Source organism: Dipodomys ordii, unplaced genomic scaffold, assembly GCF_000151885.1.
Source record: "Dipodomys ordii isolate 6190 unplaced genomic scaffold, Dord_2.0 Scaffold30, whole genome shotgun sequence".
In the NCBI taxonomy this organism is placed as follows: Eukaryota; Metazoa; Chordata; class Mammalia; order Rodentia; family Heteromyidae; genus Dipodomys; species Dipodomys ordii.
Window position 1 is genome coordinate 2,008,114 of NW_012267246.1, and position 16,282 is coordinate 2,024,395.

General features: G+C 46.4%; 1 protein-coding gene across 2 annotated transcripts in view; it reads left to right on the forward strand.

The window, feature by feature from the left end:
• The first annotated feature begins 11,925 nt into the window (after positions 1–11,925).
• The window catches only part of Kcnab1 (potassium channel, voltage gated subfamily A regulatory beta subunit 1), a 212,226-nt gene continuing 207,869 nt past the window's right edge, over positions 11,926–16,282 (forward strand). The window contains exon 1 of one of the 2 annotated variants that reach the window (XM_013016169.1): positions 11,926–12,258. In XM_013016169.1, the coding sequence (XP_012871623.1) occupies positions 11,984–12,258 (275 nt within the window). In that variant the 5' untranslated portion in view covers positions 11,926–11,983. The remainder of the gene's footprint in view (positions 12,259–16,282) is intronic. The other variant, XM_013016171.1, reaches the window with a different exon arrangement.

Consider the following 16,282-nt stretch of genomic DNA (forward strand, 5'->3'; position numbering starts at 1 on the left):
GCATCTGCCCATGCTGAGGGCAATACAGAGGACGGGGGCTCTAGTGGGATAGTCCTAGTACGATAAATGTAGTTTCATTCTGCACCATTCCATTTCGCATGAATTAGAATACCTCCTGCTGTTGAATCTGAAAACTACTTTATTGGAACTTCTCTTTAGTATTGCATAGTAGAAAACACAATTATAGAACTTACGGTGATAGAAAAACTGACTCGTACTATGTTTTGGTTCCATACTTATGACTATGTGTTAAAAAGATACATTAAAGAGCATAACCTGATAAGGATCTAAAAAGCCACTTTTTCCTCTATAACCTAAACCTCCTGGAGAAATAAGATGAAAAATGTTGCTATAGTAGTTAAGTAGATTATAAACTAAGGATCGTGGTCACACAATAGCAGATGTGAGTTGCCAGTGTTAGAATACAGCGTTTGTGGGGCTGGGAAGGTGGCTCAGTGGTAGAGCGCTTGCCTTACATGCTCAAGGCCCTGGGTTCTATTCCTCAGCACCACATAAGCCAGAAGTGGCGCTGAGGCTCAAGTGGTAGAGCGCTAGACTTGAGCTGAAGAGGTGAGGGACAGTACCCAGGCCCAGAGTTCAGGCCCCACAACCAGACCCCCCCCCAAAAAGAATACAGCGTTTGTTTTATTTTTTATTTATATTTATTTATTGCTGGTAGTTGGGCTTGATTTCAAGACCAGAGCACTTTTCCTTAGCATTTTTGTTCAAGGCTTGTGCTGTACCATGTGAGCCACTCCCATACCTCCAGGTTTTTCCTGGTTAATTGGAGATAAAAGAAAGTGTTTTCTGTTTGAGCTGGCTTTGAATCTCAATCCTGAGATGTCATCCTCCAGAGTAGCTTGAATTACAATCATGAACCATTTTACCCAGCTACAGGCACATTCAGAGAGACTTACTAGGCCTCTAAATGTGCAGAATTAACTGGAGTTTTAGTCTCATGTAGAAACGTTCTATGTCATCTAAACATGAAACTGTGAAAATGACCTGTTTGTCTTTATGTGCATATGAATTAAACGTATGGAAACAAAGTTTATAGAAATGCTGCTAAGTCTAAATGCCTGAGAACATCTGGCTTTAGAAATCTAACAGGATCAGAAGGAGGCCTGCCTTCAAGGGAGCTCAATTATCTCTCAAGCCTCAGCAAACTTCTCTGGTGGAGACGCATGCAGGCTGGTGGGAGCAGAAAGCGGGCTCTGATCTCCACCTCAGCAGGATGAGTCTGTCAAGAATGAGTTCAGTGAATTTTAAATCATAATCATATCAGATGGTTGAGCTGCTGTAATTAAAACAGGAAGTTTCTGCTCAGAAGCGAGCAGCTTGTTTGAAGGCCGGTGATACATCAGTGAGCTCTGGAGAAGGTTCTGTTCCCCTCTGTCCTCAGCACTTCCATAGTGCTCTGCTCCACAGCCCTGTAACAGGAGAGGCCAGCCTATATTTGAGTATGAAGAGCTTTCTTCAGCCATTCATTCACTCATTTCATTTCTAGTCTCTTTGGCTTTAATCCACAAGGGTTTCTTTTGGGAAGGAGAGGGCGAGTTCTTAAAGTACAGAATAAGAGGAAAGTCAAAATAAAAATGGGAAGTCATTTTCTTTTTAGTTAAGCACAAATATTGTTGAGCATTCAAAGACAAAATGAACCTTTTATACTTTAGTACTAGTGAAACCCCTGTGGACATCAATATGGAGTTTCCTCAAATAATGCAAAACAAATCTAGCTCCAGGCCCCGGCATGCTATATATAAAAAGATAGCTGCATACCTGTGATTATTGGAGCATCTTCACATGAATCACGTATTCAATAGCCAGTAAATGGGTAAAGAAAAGATGACACATGCATATTACAGAATATCACTTAGCTAGAAAGAAAATGATAAACTATGTTATTTTGGGGGAAATGGGGAGATGGGAGATCCCACATTGGGGGAGATAGGCCACGCCGTGAAGTCACACACTCCATGTTCTTACTCATTTGTGATAACAAGACCTAAAACAAGAATGAGGAAGAGGAGGAGGAAGATAGAGAATGAATAATTCTCATAGGACACTCGTGAAAGAGGACCGTCTGTGGTGAATCAGCGGGTGGGGGAGAGGGAAAGGTGAGGATAAAGGGGCAAGGTGCTGGAGGGGGCAGAATTCACCACAGGGAAGTGGAACTGGCAATCATGGTTTGCTATGGAGGGAGGTGGGAATGAAGTACAAGGGAAGGGAGTGAAACAGTTGGGTTTGCTATGTGTGTGGGAACATCACAGTAAGCCACCTCATGTTATTCCTGCATGCTAGCTACAAGGAAAAGCTGGAAGCTGGCTCTCAGCTAGTGACCTGGCTTGCTTTTGTACAGAGAATATTTCTGATTCAGGGAAACCTCTCTCTGTTCTAAGATGCTGGTCATTGAACATAGGATCTTTTTTTTCTTTCTTTTTTCTTTTTTTCTTTGCAGATCCTGGGTTTTGAATTTAGAGCACAGTCCTTGAACTTTTGTGCTCACTTCCAGATTTTTGGGTAGTTTAGTGGAGATAAGAGTCTCACAGACTTTCCTGCCCGGGCTGGCTTTGAACTGTGACCCTCAGATCTCAGCCTACTGAGTAGCTAGTGTTATAGGAATGAGCTAGTGGTGCCCAGCCTAAACATATGATCTTTAAAAAATAATAATCCTGAAGTTAATATGCTTGACACCAAAAGCTCCATTCTTGCCTTTTATTCTACATTATTCTGTAGTACTGTCTCATCAGACTGCTCTTTGCAATTATCTTTCTAATTCAGGAAATTGGAGAAAATAGATGCCCTCTAAAACAAAATATCAATTGTACTTGCTTGTTTCTTTATGATGTTTCCCTTAAAAATCAAATGTATTTTCTCCTTAGATGAAGGTATCATTTTAATATTATTTCTAGTGAAAAACACTGAAATCTTTGTTCAGGTCCACATAGATTGCTTTCTAGGAGAATATCCTTTGGAAATCACTTTGGAGATTGGTGGTTGTGGCTGCCGTGTTTCCTTGTAATTCGTCCTGGGACTTGGGGAGCGGCTCAGAATTGATTTCAGGGTGTTACATCAACTTTATGTGGTTGCTGGCTTAGGGAGTAGCATGAAGTCTAACTGCATGAAACCAAAGTACAAAAGAATCCTACACCCAGGGTGACCTACATAGAAGCAGGGTTGAGTTCTTGTGTTAATAGAAATATTCATGGCCCCTAGCACAAGGTTAATTCCTTGCATTAAGGCAAAGAAAAATCCTGATAGAAGTCAACTTTCATGAAAAAGGATGAGATACTCCAATGACCAGAGTCAGCTCTGTGAAACTCAGTCAGCTCATTGCTTCCCTGCTGTTTGACCCCCAACAATGCCCCACTATTTACGAGAAGGTGTGAGCGTAGCTGTCTGTGTCTGATATCAATGCCTGTCTGAACTGTTCATCTTGTCTTTCCAACTTATCGTGCATCCCACACTGCACTTGTGCAGTTCCTGGAGCCCATTTCTGATTTTCTCAGTTCTGTGTTACTCACCCTTTACCCCTTTTCCATTGGTGTTCCAATAGTCACCTGTATATTCACGCATCTGTTTATGTATCCTCCATCCATTCGTGCGCGCATCTTCATCGGTTTCCCATGCATCCACCTTTGACGGCTGGAAGTGCACCAGAATTAGAGTTAGACAAGGAAGGTCTGGACAGACAAGATACCGCCATCATGTTCCATGTGCTTGCCACCTGGCTGAGGTTGGTAGGAGGAGGATGCCCAAGCTGTGCTATGACAGCATCCCCGGGAGGAGGGAGGAGGTGGGCCTGGCGAGGGGAGAGTCCGGGAAGGGTTCCTGAAAGAGACAACACGTATACAAAACTCCTGGACAAACAAGAGGAAACAGTTGTGTGAAAGAAAGACCAACCAACACAGGCAATCTACCCGCCCTAGTCCAAATAGCACAGGGAGTATGGGCAATGACAGCTTCTCTTCCATTCATTTATGTTCTTAATGTTAGATCCCAGGGCTATGTGCCTCTTTTATACCAGAGGCCATTTTCTACCTATAATGGGCTTCATTTCCTGTCACTCTCACTACATTACAATTATTTTTCTTGATGGGAAATTGGGATTCATGTCTATCAACAAGTCTACAATATACCTTGCACTTACCTGGTGCTGGTGCCTAATTATTTTATAGATGGCTGAATAACATTATTAAAATAGCTAGCCAGTAGTCTTGCAAGGCACAGGAGCAATATTTTCCATGTAAGGTGGGGAGTTAATGCTGGGCACCTGGAGCCTGGCAGAGGTGAGGGAGGGAGGGCAGGGGCCTGCAGCCCAGCAGGGGTGAGGGAGGTTGGGCAGGGCCTGGAGCACCTGGCTGCCATTGTGAACAGGAGCTGTGTGCAATATCTGAAAACACAGTATAGGTGAACGTCCCTGGAGATGTGCTCATGTTCAGAAGATTGTGTGCTATTTCTTGGGTACTTTTGGCAAACCAGTTTGTGTGGAGAAGACATAGCGCACGAATTTGAGCAAACGATGAATAATGGTGCAACAACGGAGGAAACCAATCCCCAGACTTAGCAGCCTATACAGCCAGCATTGGAACTCACAGGACACAGCTCCTCTGGGTCTCTGTAGTGGAGATGCAGAGTGGCCATGGGCTCTCTCCTCACCGTCCTCTGCCATCCTCACTACAGTCTTCGGCACTGAGGGATGGCAGCTCATAAATGGCTGTGCCTGTGGCTCCTGGCGAGTTTTGTCACAGGAGACACCGCCAGGAGGCAGGAGGGGGCAGGGGGTGGGGTCTTTGCTTCATTCTTGCATCTGTGACCACTGTGGCATAGCCACAGGTCTCGCCACCTCCTTTCAGTCCTGCCTGTCTCTCTCAGGCTAGGATGTGGTACTTGTGCAGCTGTTGCAGCCTTACCCTTGGCCACTCCTGTGGAGGAACCCCACCTCCGCCTCTCCTCCCCCAGCCACACACGGCTGGCTCCTGACTCTCTTCCAGGTCACGCATGGCTCCCGTCGGTGAGTGATGAGCTCCTGCTGGGGGGTGGGGAGGAAGGTTGTGAGGTACTCATCCCTCCAGATCCATGCCACGCCACACATGATTTGTGCTCACATTCTACAGGCCGCAAGTTTACACAGCCTCGGGCAAAGACGAGAGAGCTGTGAAGCGTGCTCCCTGCTAGAGAGGTGTATGGGTCAACATGTCTGTGCTACAGACTGGGAGCAGGACCACACCGCTGGCCTCTCTACCAGACCAGGCAGCAAAGCCTAAAGCAGACATGGTATCCACAGAACATAGAAATAACTGTGCAGCAGACAGGTGAGATATTTGCAGAGGATTTCAGGGAATGCATGGTGATTGTGATGACCCTCAGAGGTGAAAAACCCAAGAGGTCATCAGGGTCATCATGGTGCTGACCGGTGACTGTGATGTCCTCAGATCATCACTGGAGGCTGACCGGTGACTGTGATGTCCTCAGGTCATCATTGGAGGCTGTGATTGTTAGAATAAGTTAGACTTTGCCAGAGAACCACGCCATCATCCAGGTACAGAGAACAAAGAAAGGTTTATTGCTGGGAAAGGGGCCGGCAAGAGCCCTTCTCACAAGGGAGAAGTGAGAAGAATCGCCAGCTATTGTGTGAGGTGATCTACATATCCTAGGGAGGCTAGAAGGGGCTAAAAAGGGCAAGGAGGTAGAGACCCTGGTATGGACATGAGAGCCAGGGGCTTCATCATGGCGGATTAGGATTTATGGCTGCTGTCCAAGTAATAGATAAGGGTCCTGCCTAGATCTGAAGGTCACTCTAAGGGGCTCTTGTTGCTTTATATTGTGGTAGCTGCCCCAGAGAAGTGCCATCCCAAGGTAAAGGGGGCTGGAGGCTGATGCCTTTACTATATGTGCCTAGTGCTGCCTAGGAAGGGAGCATACCAAGCTGTGGAGAGGGGAAGGAGCAGGCTAAGCTATGGGAAGGGGGCTCATTGGCTAACAGTGATGTCGTCAGGGCCATCACTGGGTGCTGACTGTGATGTCATCAATAAAACATATAGTAGGATGTGCGTAAGTTTATTTATAAGTTGCTTTGTTAAAATGCAATTCCTTTGTTCAACTACTTAAAGAGAATTTAAAAAACAAACACAACATATCACCTAAAAAAGAACGGAAGTGCTACTAGTCCACATTTATATTTCGTTCCCCTCAAGTTGCGGGAATCCCCTGATGACTGGAAAATGTATGCATATGCATGTGATTTTAGAATATTAAAGCAAGGACCAGATACATCATTTGTGGCGGCTTACCATGAACTCTTAACGGTGGGCACTTGAAGTATCTGCCACAATTCTGCCCGTACTGTAATGCTTCTGTTCCCATAAAAGCTGAACATGTTTCTCTGCCTTGAAGCCAGGGGAAAGATAGCAGTGATCTTTTTCTTTCATAAATGAACTCAATTTGTTTTTAAACTATAGTCCTTTCAGACTGCTCATTTGAAGTACAGTAAACAGATACATAGCTTCGACCGGAACACATTAATGTTTTATTTTAGGGCAGAGGAGTAGGGGCTCATGTGATGTTTCTCTGATATCGAAGCTGGATTCCTTAATATCGCCATGACTGCTATCATTGTACAGTATCAAGTACCCTGCGGAGCAGGAGGCTGGTGTTTTGGGTCAGTATAATCAAGACACAGCTGAGCTCTCAGAGCCATGCAGATGTGTGACAGCAGCACAGTCCTCTCTCCTGGGACCCCTGCAGGGGTGGAGAAGAAGAGGGAAGTTCTGTTCTGCCCATGTGTGTATTTACAATGAGAGGTTATTTGCTGGCAGAGCGCAACATAACATCTACAGATGGACCAGGAAACACACAGAGTCTCTTCTGCCTACCTATTAGTGGTAAGATTTAGATTTTTCCTTGGTCAATTGGGAAAAAGTTGAAAGTTCTTGCTCATTTCTGGGTGTAGTATAGCAGGAATTCTCTTCCCAAGAAGGGGAAGGAAGGTAGAATAGACTTGGGAAAAGGAGGAGGTGATTTTTGTCCTGAATTCACATTCTAGCCAGGGAAAACACAAGCACACAATCTTTAGAAGCATGCCAAAAATCTGGTCAAATGAAAGAAGGAAGTTAAGAAGTATAAAATACACTGGCCACCTGGTGTCCCAGCTCTCCAATTTTCTGACCCTTTCCAGTCATTTTTTTCCTGTTAGTTTTGCATAGAGCACAAACATAGAGAGTGAAGGGGGCCATAGTGTGATTATGCTTACCCTGTGCCGAATGTGTGTCCAGAGCAGCCTGGCACCTTGACGAATGCTGGCTTCGAGGTACTACTACTGCATTGTCACACTGAGCTGCAATAAAGCAATGTGGAGAAACCCATCAAAGGGTGTCTATGTGGGGAATACAGTGCCACCAGGGAAGGATCTGAGAAACTGTGTAGAATGTCACAGAACTGACAGACCAGGAGAAGGGAAGGAAGCGATGGGTCCACCAACTCTAGTCAGTCAGAGTGGCTTTCCTTAGCAGCTTATTTCAAGTCCTAAACTTCCCCACACCATTTGTTCTCCACCCCAGCACCCCGTGGCGTCAGAAGGATCATGCCCTTGTTTATGTCTGCATTTCCTGTCTACTGCCGGTCTGCCCTCTGCCAAGTATAAGCCGCAGGTGGTGTGGGCTTGTCCACTGGGCTCGCTGCTGCGGCCCTAGCATCAAGAATCACGTAGACAGGGCCAATACGTACTCTATGACTGGATGAAGTGGTTCATCCAGACAGAAAGCTGTTTAAGGGCACTACTCCCTCTTTCCCACAAGTAACACCGACTTAGGGGCTTTGCATATACGTTTTCTTAAAGTAGGACCTAACAAATCTCCTAACTTTAGCAATCTCACAAGCAGCAGAATTAGGATTCAGTCTTCAGCCCCATCCAACTCCCTAACCTAGTCTGCATTCCCTTTGCCCACAGCACGATGGACATTTTAGGGACTGCAAAGTCCATGACAGTAAATGAATGAATAAATAAGTCAATATACACACATGCACATTTGTTATATATTTACTTATATAGAGACATTTGTTCACACTATATACTTATTACATATGCTTATTTTATACAGTACATGAATTAAACATCTTTAATTCTGAGAAATGGGTAACAAAAGTACTTTCTGCACCTCGAGAATGATCAGCTGCGCATAGTCTGGGACATCAACAGGCATAGATTCTATTTCTGGACGCTAATTAGCTGGATAACCTTGGGCGTGCTCTGCAGCCTTGTTGTCTTTTACAGGAGGAGGAAGCCGGGATCTGGGGTGTCAGAGGCACACAGGCAAATTCTACACGTGGGAACTGGCTCATGCCCAGCACATGAGGGGCACCGTCAGGGGTGAGACAGTGAGAAAAGAAATTCAAGCCCAACCCACTGTTCTGTAGGTAAAGTACTTGAATTGGTATGCATGAAAACGCCATTCAACAGCTGATTACGGGGTTTTAAGAAGTACTCTGCAAAGCCATTAAGTAACTTGGCCTTTGGGGATTTTTAAATTTTTATTTTACAGCTGCTTCACTTGAAACTTCAATGATTACTTTAAGGTCTGAGGTTTGGGGAAAGTATTCGTACTTCACCCCGAAAAACCGAATATGCGATTGTTTTCTGTGACGAGCACCATAGAAATCCAATTAGGAGATCTAGATTTAGATTCACCTGTAGAGTAGATGAAAGGCTTTCTTATTTATTTGTTCTGGAACTGTTTCTTTTCTTTTTCTTTTTTTTGGTCCAGTTGTGGGGCTTGAACTCTGGGCCTGGGCACTGTCCCTCAGCTCTTCAGCTCAAGGCTAGCGCTCTACCACTTGAGCCACAGCGCTACTTCCGGCTTTTTTCTTTTTGCTTATGTGGTGCTGAGGAATCAAACCCAGGGCCTCGAGCATGCAAGGCAAGCACTCTACCACTGAGCCACCTTCCCAGCCCATCTGGAACTGTTTCTAAAGCAGACACTACAATATCCTTGTTAAACTTTCTCTTCTTCCTGGCTTTGTAATTCAGTTATTATTGGAGGAGTGTATTAGAAATTATTACTCTTGTGGCTCAGTTAGTGGGGGAAATGGTTCTGTCACTGAACTGGATGACACCTGTGAGTTGAGCACCTAGGAACCCTTGACCGGCTCAAGATTCGAGGATTCTTCAGCCTGTTTGGGGAAGTGACCATCTTTCTCTGGAGTAAAATATCCCAAGACCCATTCTGGGATTGGCAGATGATTGGTTTAGAGTTGAATTTTGAGACATCTGTCGGTTCTAAGGAGACCAGATTACTCAGAAGGGAGGCAACGGAGCCGTACCAGCCCAGGGCTTCTCTGAGCCAGGGATCTGGGTATGTGAAGCAACAGAGAGCCCTCCTGTGGGTCGTGTCGACCTGGCCCCACGACCCACGCTGGCTGTGCCACCTTTGGTCAGCTCTGTGTTCTGGACAGGTGAGGTGTCTGCAGGTGTTCAGGTGCCTACCCGATCCGAGCTAGGCCTTTCTAGAAGAGACAGGAGGCTTTCATTCCTTGAAGGACATTTCACTAATTGGTGTTGTGGAGCTTGCCGTGGGAGTAACAGGACGAGAAGCCCGTCTCCCTGGAGGAGAGGAACGCTTTGTTCAAGCAGGTCTATTTCATAACACAAGGCCTCCTGGGACAGAGACTGACATGTTATGCAAGCTCCCTGTGCAGCTAAGGGCCCCGTTCTTCTAGGTCAGACCTGTGGCTGTTCCCCTCTGCCTGGTTCTCATGAAGATCCACGACGTGTGCTTGCCAACTGCCAAGAATCCCATGCGCCCATGGTGTATTGTTCAGATTGTGTTATGTGTTAGCCAGAGGTGGTGTGGGGTGGGGCACACGGGTACTGGGGTTTGAACTCAGGGCCTTACACTCTTGCCTGACTTTTTTTTCCACTCCAGGCTAACACTCTACCACTTTGGCTCTTTGAAATGATTAAGTGGAGATAAGAATCTCATGGACTTTTCTACCTTGGTTGGCTCTGAACTTCTATCCTCACATCTCAGTCTCCTGAGGGCTAGAATGACAGGTGTGAGCCACCAGTGCCTGGCTCAGATTGCATTTTTACCGATGATGGCTGTAGTTAAATGGAGCCTCTAAGCGCTGTTAGAATTCCAATCTGCTCGTTAGGAGAACAGACAGCTGGTGACTTGAGAAGTCTTCGCTTTGATGGGACTGCAGATGTGCTCAAATCTGTGGTATGTTGAGGAGTTGGCTCTTTGAAAAACAGGTGTGTGTGTGTGTGTGTGTGTGTGTGTGTGTGGCATTGACTGGCTATGGCGGTTAAATGCTCCTCAGAGCAGCTCCAAGCGGGGTCAGCCTGCCCCTCTCGAGCCCCATTTCCTCTTCTGGATATGGAGACTGGGATAAGAAGGGTGGGAAACTGCTGTCATCTGGGGGAAAGGTTCTGATGCAATCTCCACTCTCAGCCTGGGGTCCCTGTCCTACCCCCTGCTGCCCCCCCTTAGGGCCCATCCTTGCAGCCCAGACCCTCTGCAGAGGTATGTGGTCCTCCTGGAGTGGCCTACCGGGTCAGAGGGGCACGGGCGACGGTGAAGTGAATAGAAGTGCAGGACAAGGGTTGAAGTCACTTATTATTTTCAGTTGTGGCTTCAGGAATACAAACACATGGCCCACAGCACCATGGACAGGCTGCCCGCATGGAGGGCAGGTCTCGGGGTCCATGTGCTGGAGTCAGCTCCTGTCTGAGATGACTCTGAACACTAAACAGCCTCACTGTGAAGAGGGGAGAGTCTTGGCAGTGTCGTGGCTGCCCCCGGTTGGCGCTGATTAATTTACAGCCATGAGGACCCTCAGAGACACCAGCTTGAGGGAACCCCGCCCTCTGTCTCTTTAGAATCTCCCTCTCCCCTGCTTCCTGGTTTGCCTTTTGGTGCTCATCAGATCTGGCTCTCCTCTATGATTTAACCTAACCGGGAAAATTCATGTACCTCTGGTTCTTGGCATACAGCTGACACCAGGAAACGTGATGCAGGTGGATTCCTGAGCTTCAGGGGAAACCAGCTGACTCTGCCATGGACGCCTGCAGTGGGCCTGGACCTCACTGTCCCCGTGCCAGGCAGAGGTCAGGCAGAGGTCAGGCCTGCAGGCACACCTAAGGGATCCGTGAACACTGACCACAGGACCACGAGCCACACTTTCTCTCCTGGCTGGCTTTTCATGTGAACAGACACACAGCAGACTCTCGTCATCCCTCCCTCCGTCTTTTGCTTTCTCTCTCTCTCTCACTCCCACTTTGGCCTCAGTCTTACTGAGGCAGAAATGTCTTATTAGAAGGTATTTCTCCTGCCATGCATTGGAAGTATCCAGAGAGTCAATTACTGATCAGCTGTGATGGACTTATTCCTACATAGAAAATCCTGTGACCCAATTTACTGACATTTAAAAAGGCCTATCTGCTCCTAAAGGAAAATGAAATAAACTTACCAATTTACTGCAAGGTTTATAACAGAGAAATTACCCTTTTCTTGCATTGATACCGGCATACTTATTTGGGGAAATTACCATTGAAAGTTCTGAAAATTCAAGGGGACCTGATGAGGCTCAGATATCATTCTGTGTGACTCTCATATAATCAAACACAACTTACCCCAAACTCAGGATGGCAGGTCCAGGGTTATCTGTTGCAAGAAATTTACAGAAGAAATAGCACCATAAAACCCCAGGAGTATCAAGTTGCAGGAGTTGTTTTCAAAATTTCCATGTTCCAGAATGAAACAGGTAGCGGCTGCTTGACCTGTCCGTCAGGAAACATTAGAGATGGATTCCCTTACACCCAGAGTCCTGTGGGGCTCAGTTACAGCTCCGGCAGGACGAGGTTAGGGGACCGGCGGGCAGGGGCAGGGGCGGGAGGCAGGGGGAGGCAGAAGAGAAAAATCAATTCACATTACTTTGATGCCAGTGACTTGGAGTCTTCACTGAAGAACAGAGTGGAGTTTCCAGGATGCTGGCAGCCCGGACAGGTGCGGCTGGCTCTCAGATCTCAGAAGAGAATCCCAAGTTAAGGAAGCAGTCTGTATTTGCTGTTGGGGGGAAAGACAAATCTCCCAAGAAAGCCTCTGAAAATGTCAAGGACGGCAGCCCCAGCGCCTCAGGGCAGAGCCAGCTCAGGGCCCGGCAGCTGGCTCTGCTTCGGGAAGTAGAGATGAACTGGTACTTGAAGCTCTGTGACCTGTCCACTGAGCAGACGACAGCTTGTGTCACGGGCATGCCGCACAGGTGAGCTCCTCGTTCCTCAGTGGGCTCCAGGCTGGGCTCTGGGCTGGGCTGGGCCTCAGGAGAGGCCCCTGGCAGATGCTCTGGAAAAGGGAAGCTTTGCTTTTTTCTTCCCTGCTGGGAAGCGCAGGCCCCCATGACTGAGCCTGCAGGATGCCCATTGCAAAGTGCAGGGCTCAGGCAAATGGGCTCCATGGCTTGTTTTCTAGAAAGCACCCCCCTCCATCCCTGCTGCCCTGCCTTGGGAAGAGGCTGGCAGGCAGAGAGTTAAGGTTTTTCTCAGGTTAAAAGTCAGAGGAGGAGTTCAGAAATTGTTGGAAAATGTCTGGCAGACTTGGCAACGGTCTGGTTTCCTGTGAGAAGCTGGGATGGGAAGGATGTGTTTTGCCTTGAACACATGGTTAGTGGACACTTGCAGTGGGGCAGGGGTGGGGGCCGGGCAGGGTCAGGGTCCTGTGAAGATGTGCACCCCTGCAGACTCCCTCAGCCTCAGATAGTACAAAAGAAGGATCACCTCACAAACCCAGTAATAAAGGAAAGCATTCAGGGAGAACAAAGTGTCTGTTGGGACCAGAAACTCAAAGCTGCTTATTTCCTGTGATTTGTAAAATAAATAAATAAATAAGAGGTAAGGAGTTAAAGACAATTTTGCAAGGGGAATCACTGTGAATGTAATGCCAGAAAGACAGTTTTCATGAAATAATAATACAACTTCTTTGAGAATTGAAAAATAGTCTTTAACGAACTGGTCAAAATGTGGAAAAGGTCTTTTGCAGAGGTTGGGCACTAACCTGGAAATTCTGCAACATAATTTATCTGTGAAAGCATCCGACATAGAATTAAGTCTGAACATTGCTAGACACACCCCAAAATGCTTGTACTTACTTGGAATAAAGTAGATGCTTCCCATTCTAAGCCACAATTCAAAAACCAATATGCACAAAGTAGAACAAAATAAGCCTTCTGGAAATGTTCTGGGAAATCGTTTACTGTCCTGTGATGGCCGGGGTGCCAGGGCTGGGGGCTGTGAACCAAGAACCCCGGGGAAGGTGAGCTCATCTGAACAAGGCTCCAGTGAAACTGGCAGCGTTAGAAGTGATTTCAGCTCACAACTCATTTCTCAAATCATTACATAACCCTCACATCTATAAATGTTGAAGCTATTATTAAAGAGCCTCTGGGGGAAAAATGTCAAAGGAAAGCCTTAATAATGGTTTCTTTCCATAATATATTCTGCGACTCACTTTGGACTTCCATTTAGACTCTAACACGGGAACGCAAAATCCCTGCTCTATTACATGACCCCATTTATCACGTCAGAGGGGATCATCAGTGAGATAATGAAGTTCAGTGGAAAACACATCTCTCCTCTTTTCTGCTTAAACAACAGCGACTTGTCCTAGAGTCAGAAAAGATTGGCTAGGAAATGGAGCTGTAGCTCAAGTGGTAGAGCACTAGCCTTGAGCTGAAGAGCTGAGGGACAGCACCCAGGCCCAGAGTTCAAGCCCCATGACCGACCAAAAAAAAAAAAGAAAAGAAAAGATTGGCTAAAGTGTAATTCCGCATGAACACCTTCTAGGGTCCTCTGCAGGCCAGTGCTGTTCACGGGTGGGCAACAGCCCCTTGCTTCCCATGTGTGTTAGAGAGTGTGTTAAAGAGTGAAGTCTTTCATCATCCAAGGTGAAAAATGCTCGTCCTTCTTTATTTTTGCAGCATGGCCATTTTGAGAAGGAAAGATTGTGTGTTGCTGGAATTTAGTGCATTTAAAAATTACATGACTAATTTGCAGAACTGGGTGTTTGCATAGCTCAGAAAAGTGAAGGCAATTCTCATTGGTAGTTCTTTCCTCTTCATTCCCCAGTGCTCAGAATTCCTCCCTTGATGTGACTGGACAATGATGGTGACCTATTATTTTATTGTCTCATAAGTTAATGTCAGCAGCAGAATGTGCTGTTCCTCAAGTTGCCTTTCTGTAGATGGGTTTGAGGACGCTTCCAGAAGGCTTCCTGGACTCCTAGCTATGTTTACTTCCCGCTGCATGACAGGAAAATGATAGCGCCACTGGTGATTTGTGTGCAGCACAGAAACCTGCTTCACTTATGAAATATGAACAAAACTATCTGTAAAACATTACCTAGGGTGGAACATGGAAGAATCCTTAAAGACATTGCATGTTTGTTATAGCCTCCCATGGGTCTTCAGTTACTGTCCACCGAGGGATGATGGGAAATGTAGTCCAAGTGCTCAGCTAGGAAGAGAGGAAAATGGGCTTTGGGAGCAGCTGGGCCTCTGCCACTGAGAGGTGTTGGAACAGAGTCTGGCTCTTTCCCCAAACACAGAGGACCAAGCCAGGCCCTTGTTCAAAGCCCAATCTAGAGACCTGGCCTGGCTCAATGTCTGTGTCTCTGGGGGGGTAGAGCCACCCTCTCTGGAGCTCCTGGGTGTGGAGGAGACCCCGGAGAGCTGCAGGCCAACCTGGCTGGGCACAGGGAAACGCCGGGGCCAGACTGGGGCTGAGGTGTCCTGAGGGGTGGGGTCCCATGGACGCCCAGCCGGGAGCGCTGGGTGGGAGCCAGGGCGGCTCACCAGTCAGGCTGCGGTTACGGAGCCAGAGTGCTTTGAACAGGATCTTCAACCACAGCATGCTCCAGTTCCTAGTGACAAACCCCTCCAGGACTCCCTGTGAGAGTGGCCAGACAGTCTGTGCACAGAAGGCCAACCCAGCCTGGCGTTGTGTCTAATCTCATTTAAAAACAACAACTGCCTGGCCCTCACTGCAGTCTGACATTTTCCTTCTTGGCTCCTTGGACAAGATGTGTGGAAATGTGGAGGGGCTGCTTAGGACAGTTAAGAGTTTCTCAGTTAAAACAAAGAACCAAAGCCAAAGTGCATTTTGTATCTGAATTTTCTAACTTAATCTTGTTACATCAATGAATGTTAGGAGTGCCACAAGCTGTCCCAAATCATGGTTGAATTATTTGATTGTCCCTAGAACTAAAGAGAAACTAATCCACACAAACAATTCCTGAGGGGGGGGGGGGCTGGGAAGGTGGCTCAGTGGTAGAGCGCTTGCCTTGCATGCCTGAGGCCCTGGATTCGATTCCTCAGCACCACATAAGCAAAAAGAAAAAGCTGGAAGTGGCGCTGTGGCTCAAGTGGTAGAGCTAGCCTTGAGCTAAAGAACTAAGGGACAGCCCAGGCCCAAAGTTCAGGTCCCACAACCGAAAAAAAAAAATTCCTGACGGGAGCTGTTTTTGAAAGAGCAGCCTTCCCTGTCCCCAAGTTAGTGTAGGAATTAGGAGACTATCCACACGCCTGCTGAACAAAACATTAAGTGTTCCAAACTGTTTGTAATATTTTATGTTCCAGATGGTCATTTATGCAAGGTAGTATTAAGTTTAACTGTGTTTTAAAAATATTTTCTGATGAATGAATATCCAGTGGAGTCAACATTCTATACCAGTTGAGAAACATGGGAGCAGGAAATGTGTCCTATTCTGGGCTCTTCTTTTACTACCATCCAAGCGATGATGAACTAATCTATGGTACTTGGACTATGAAATTAAACAGCATTCATTTGAGAGGTCTGGATATCATGTTCCACTTCTAAGATTTCAGAGATTGTCCAGAAGGACATCCAGTCTCAGGATTCTCACTAGGACTGTGGTCCTACCATTTGTCCCCTGTGTTTTCCTAGAATACGTTTTATTTCACTTTTATATACTTTTTCACTTACTTCTTATTTTTCTCCTCGTTCATAATCTACTTTCAACTTTTATACAAATACAAGACTCACGTCAAGGACCCGTTTCTCCTTTATTTTGGTATTTCATCGTCACTCCAGTGGGGATGTCTTCCCCCACAGACTTGCTCTCAGACTTTTGCTTTTTTTTTCTGTTGTTGTTGTTATAAAAATCAGTTTTCCATATTTGTGTGAGCTTTTTGTTTTTTAAACCCACCAAACTGATTTCTTCGTATCTCTTGACAGCAGCATCTGAAAACATGGAAATGTTTAATGAACTTTTCA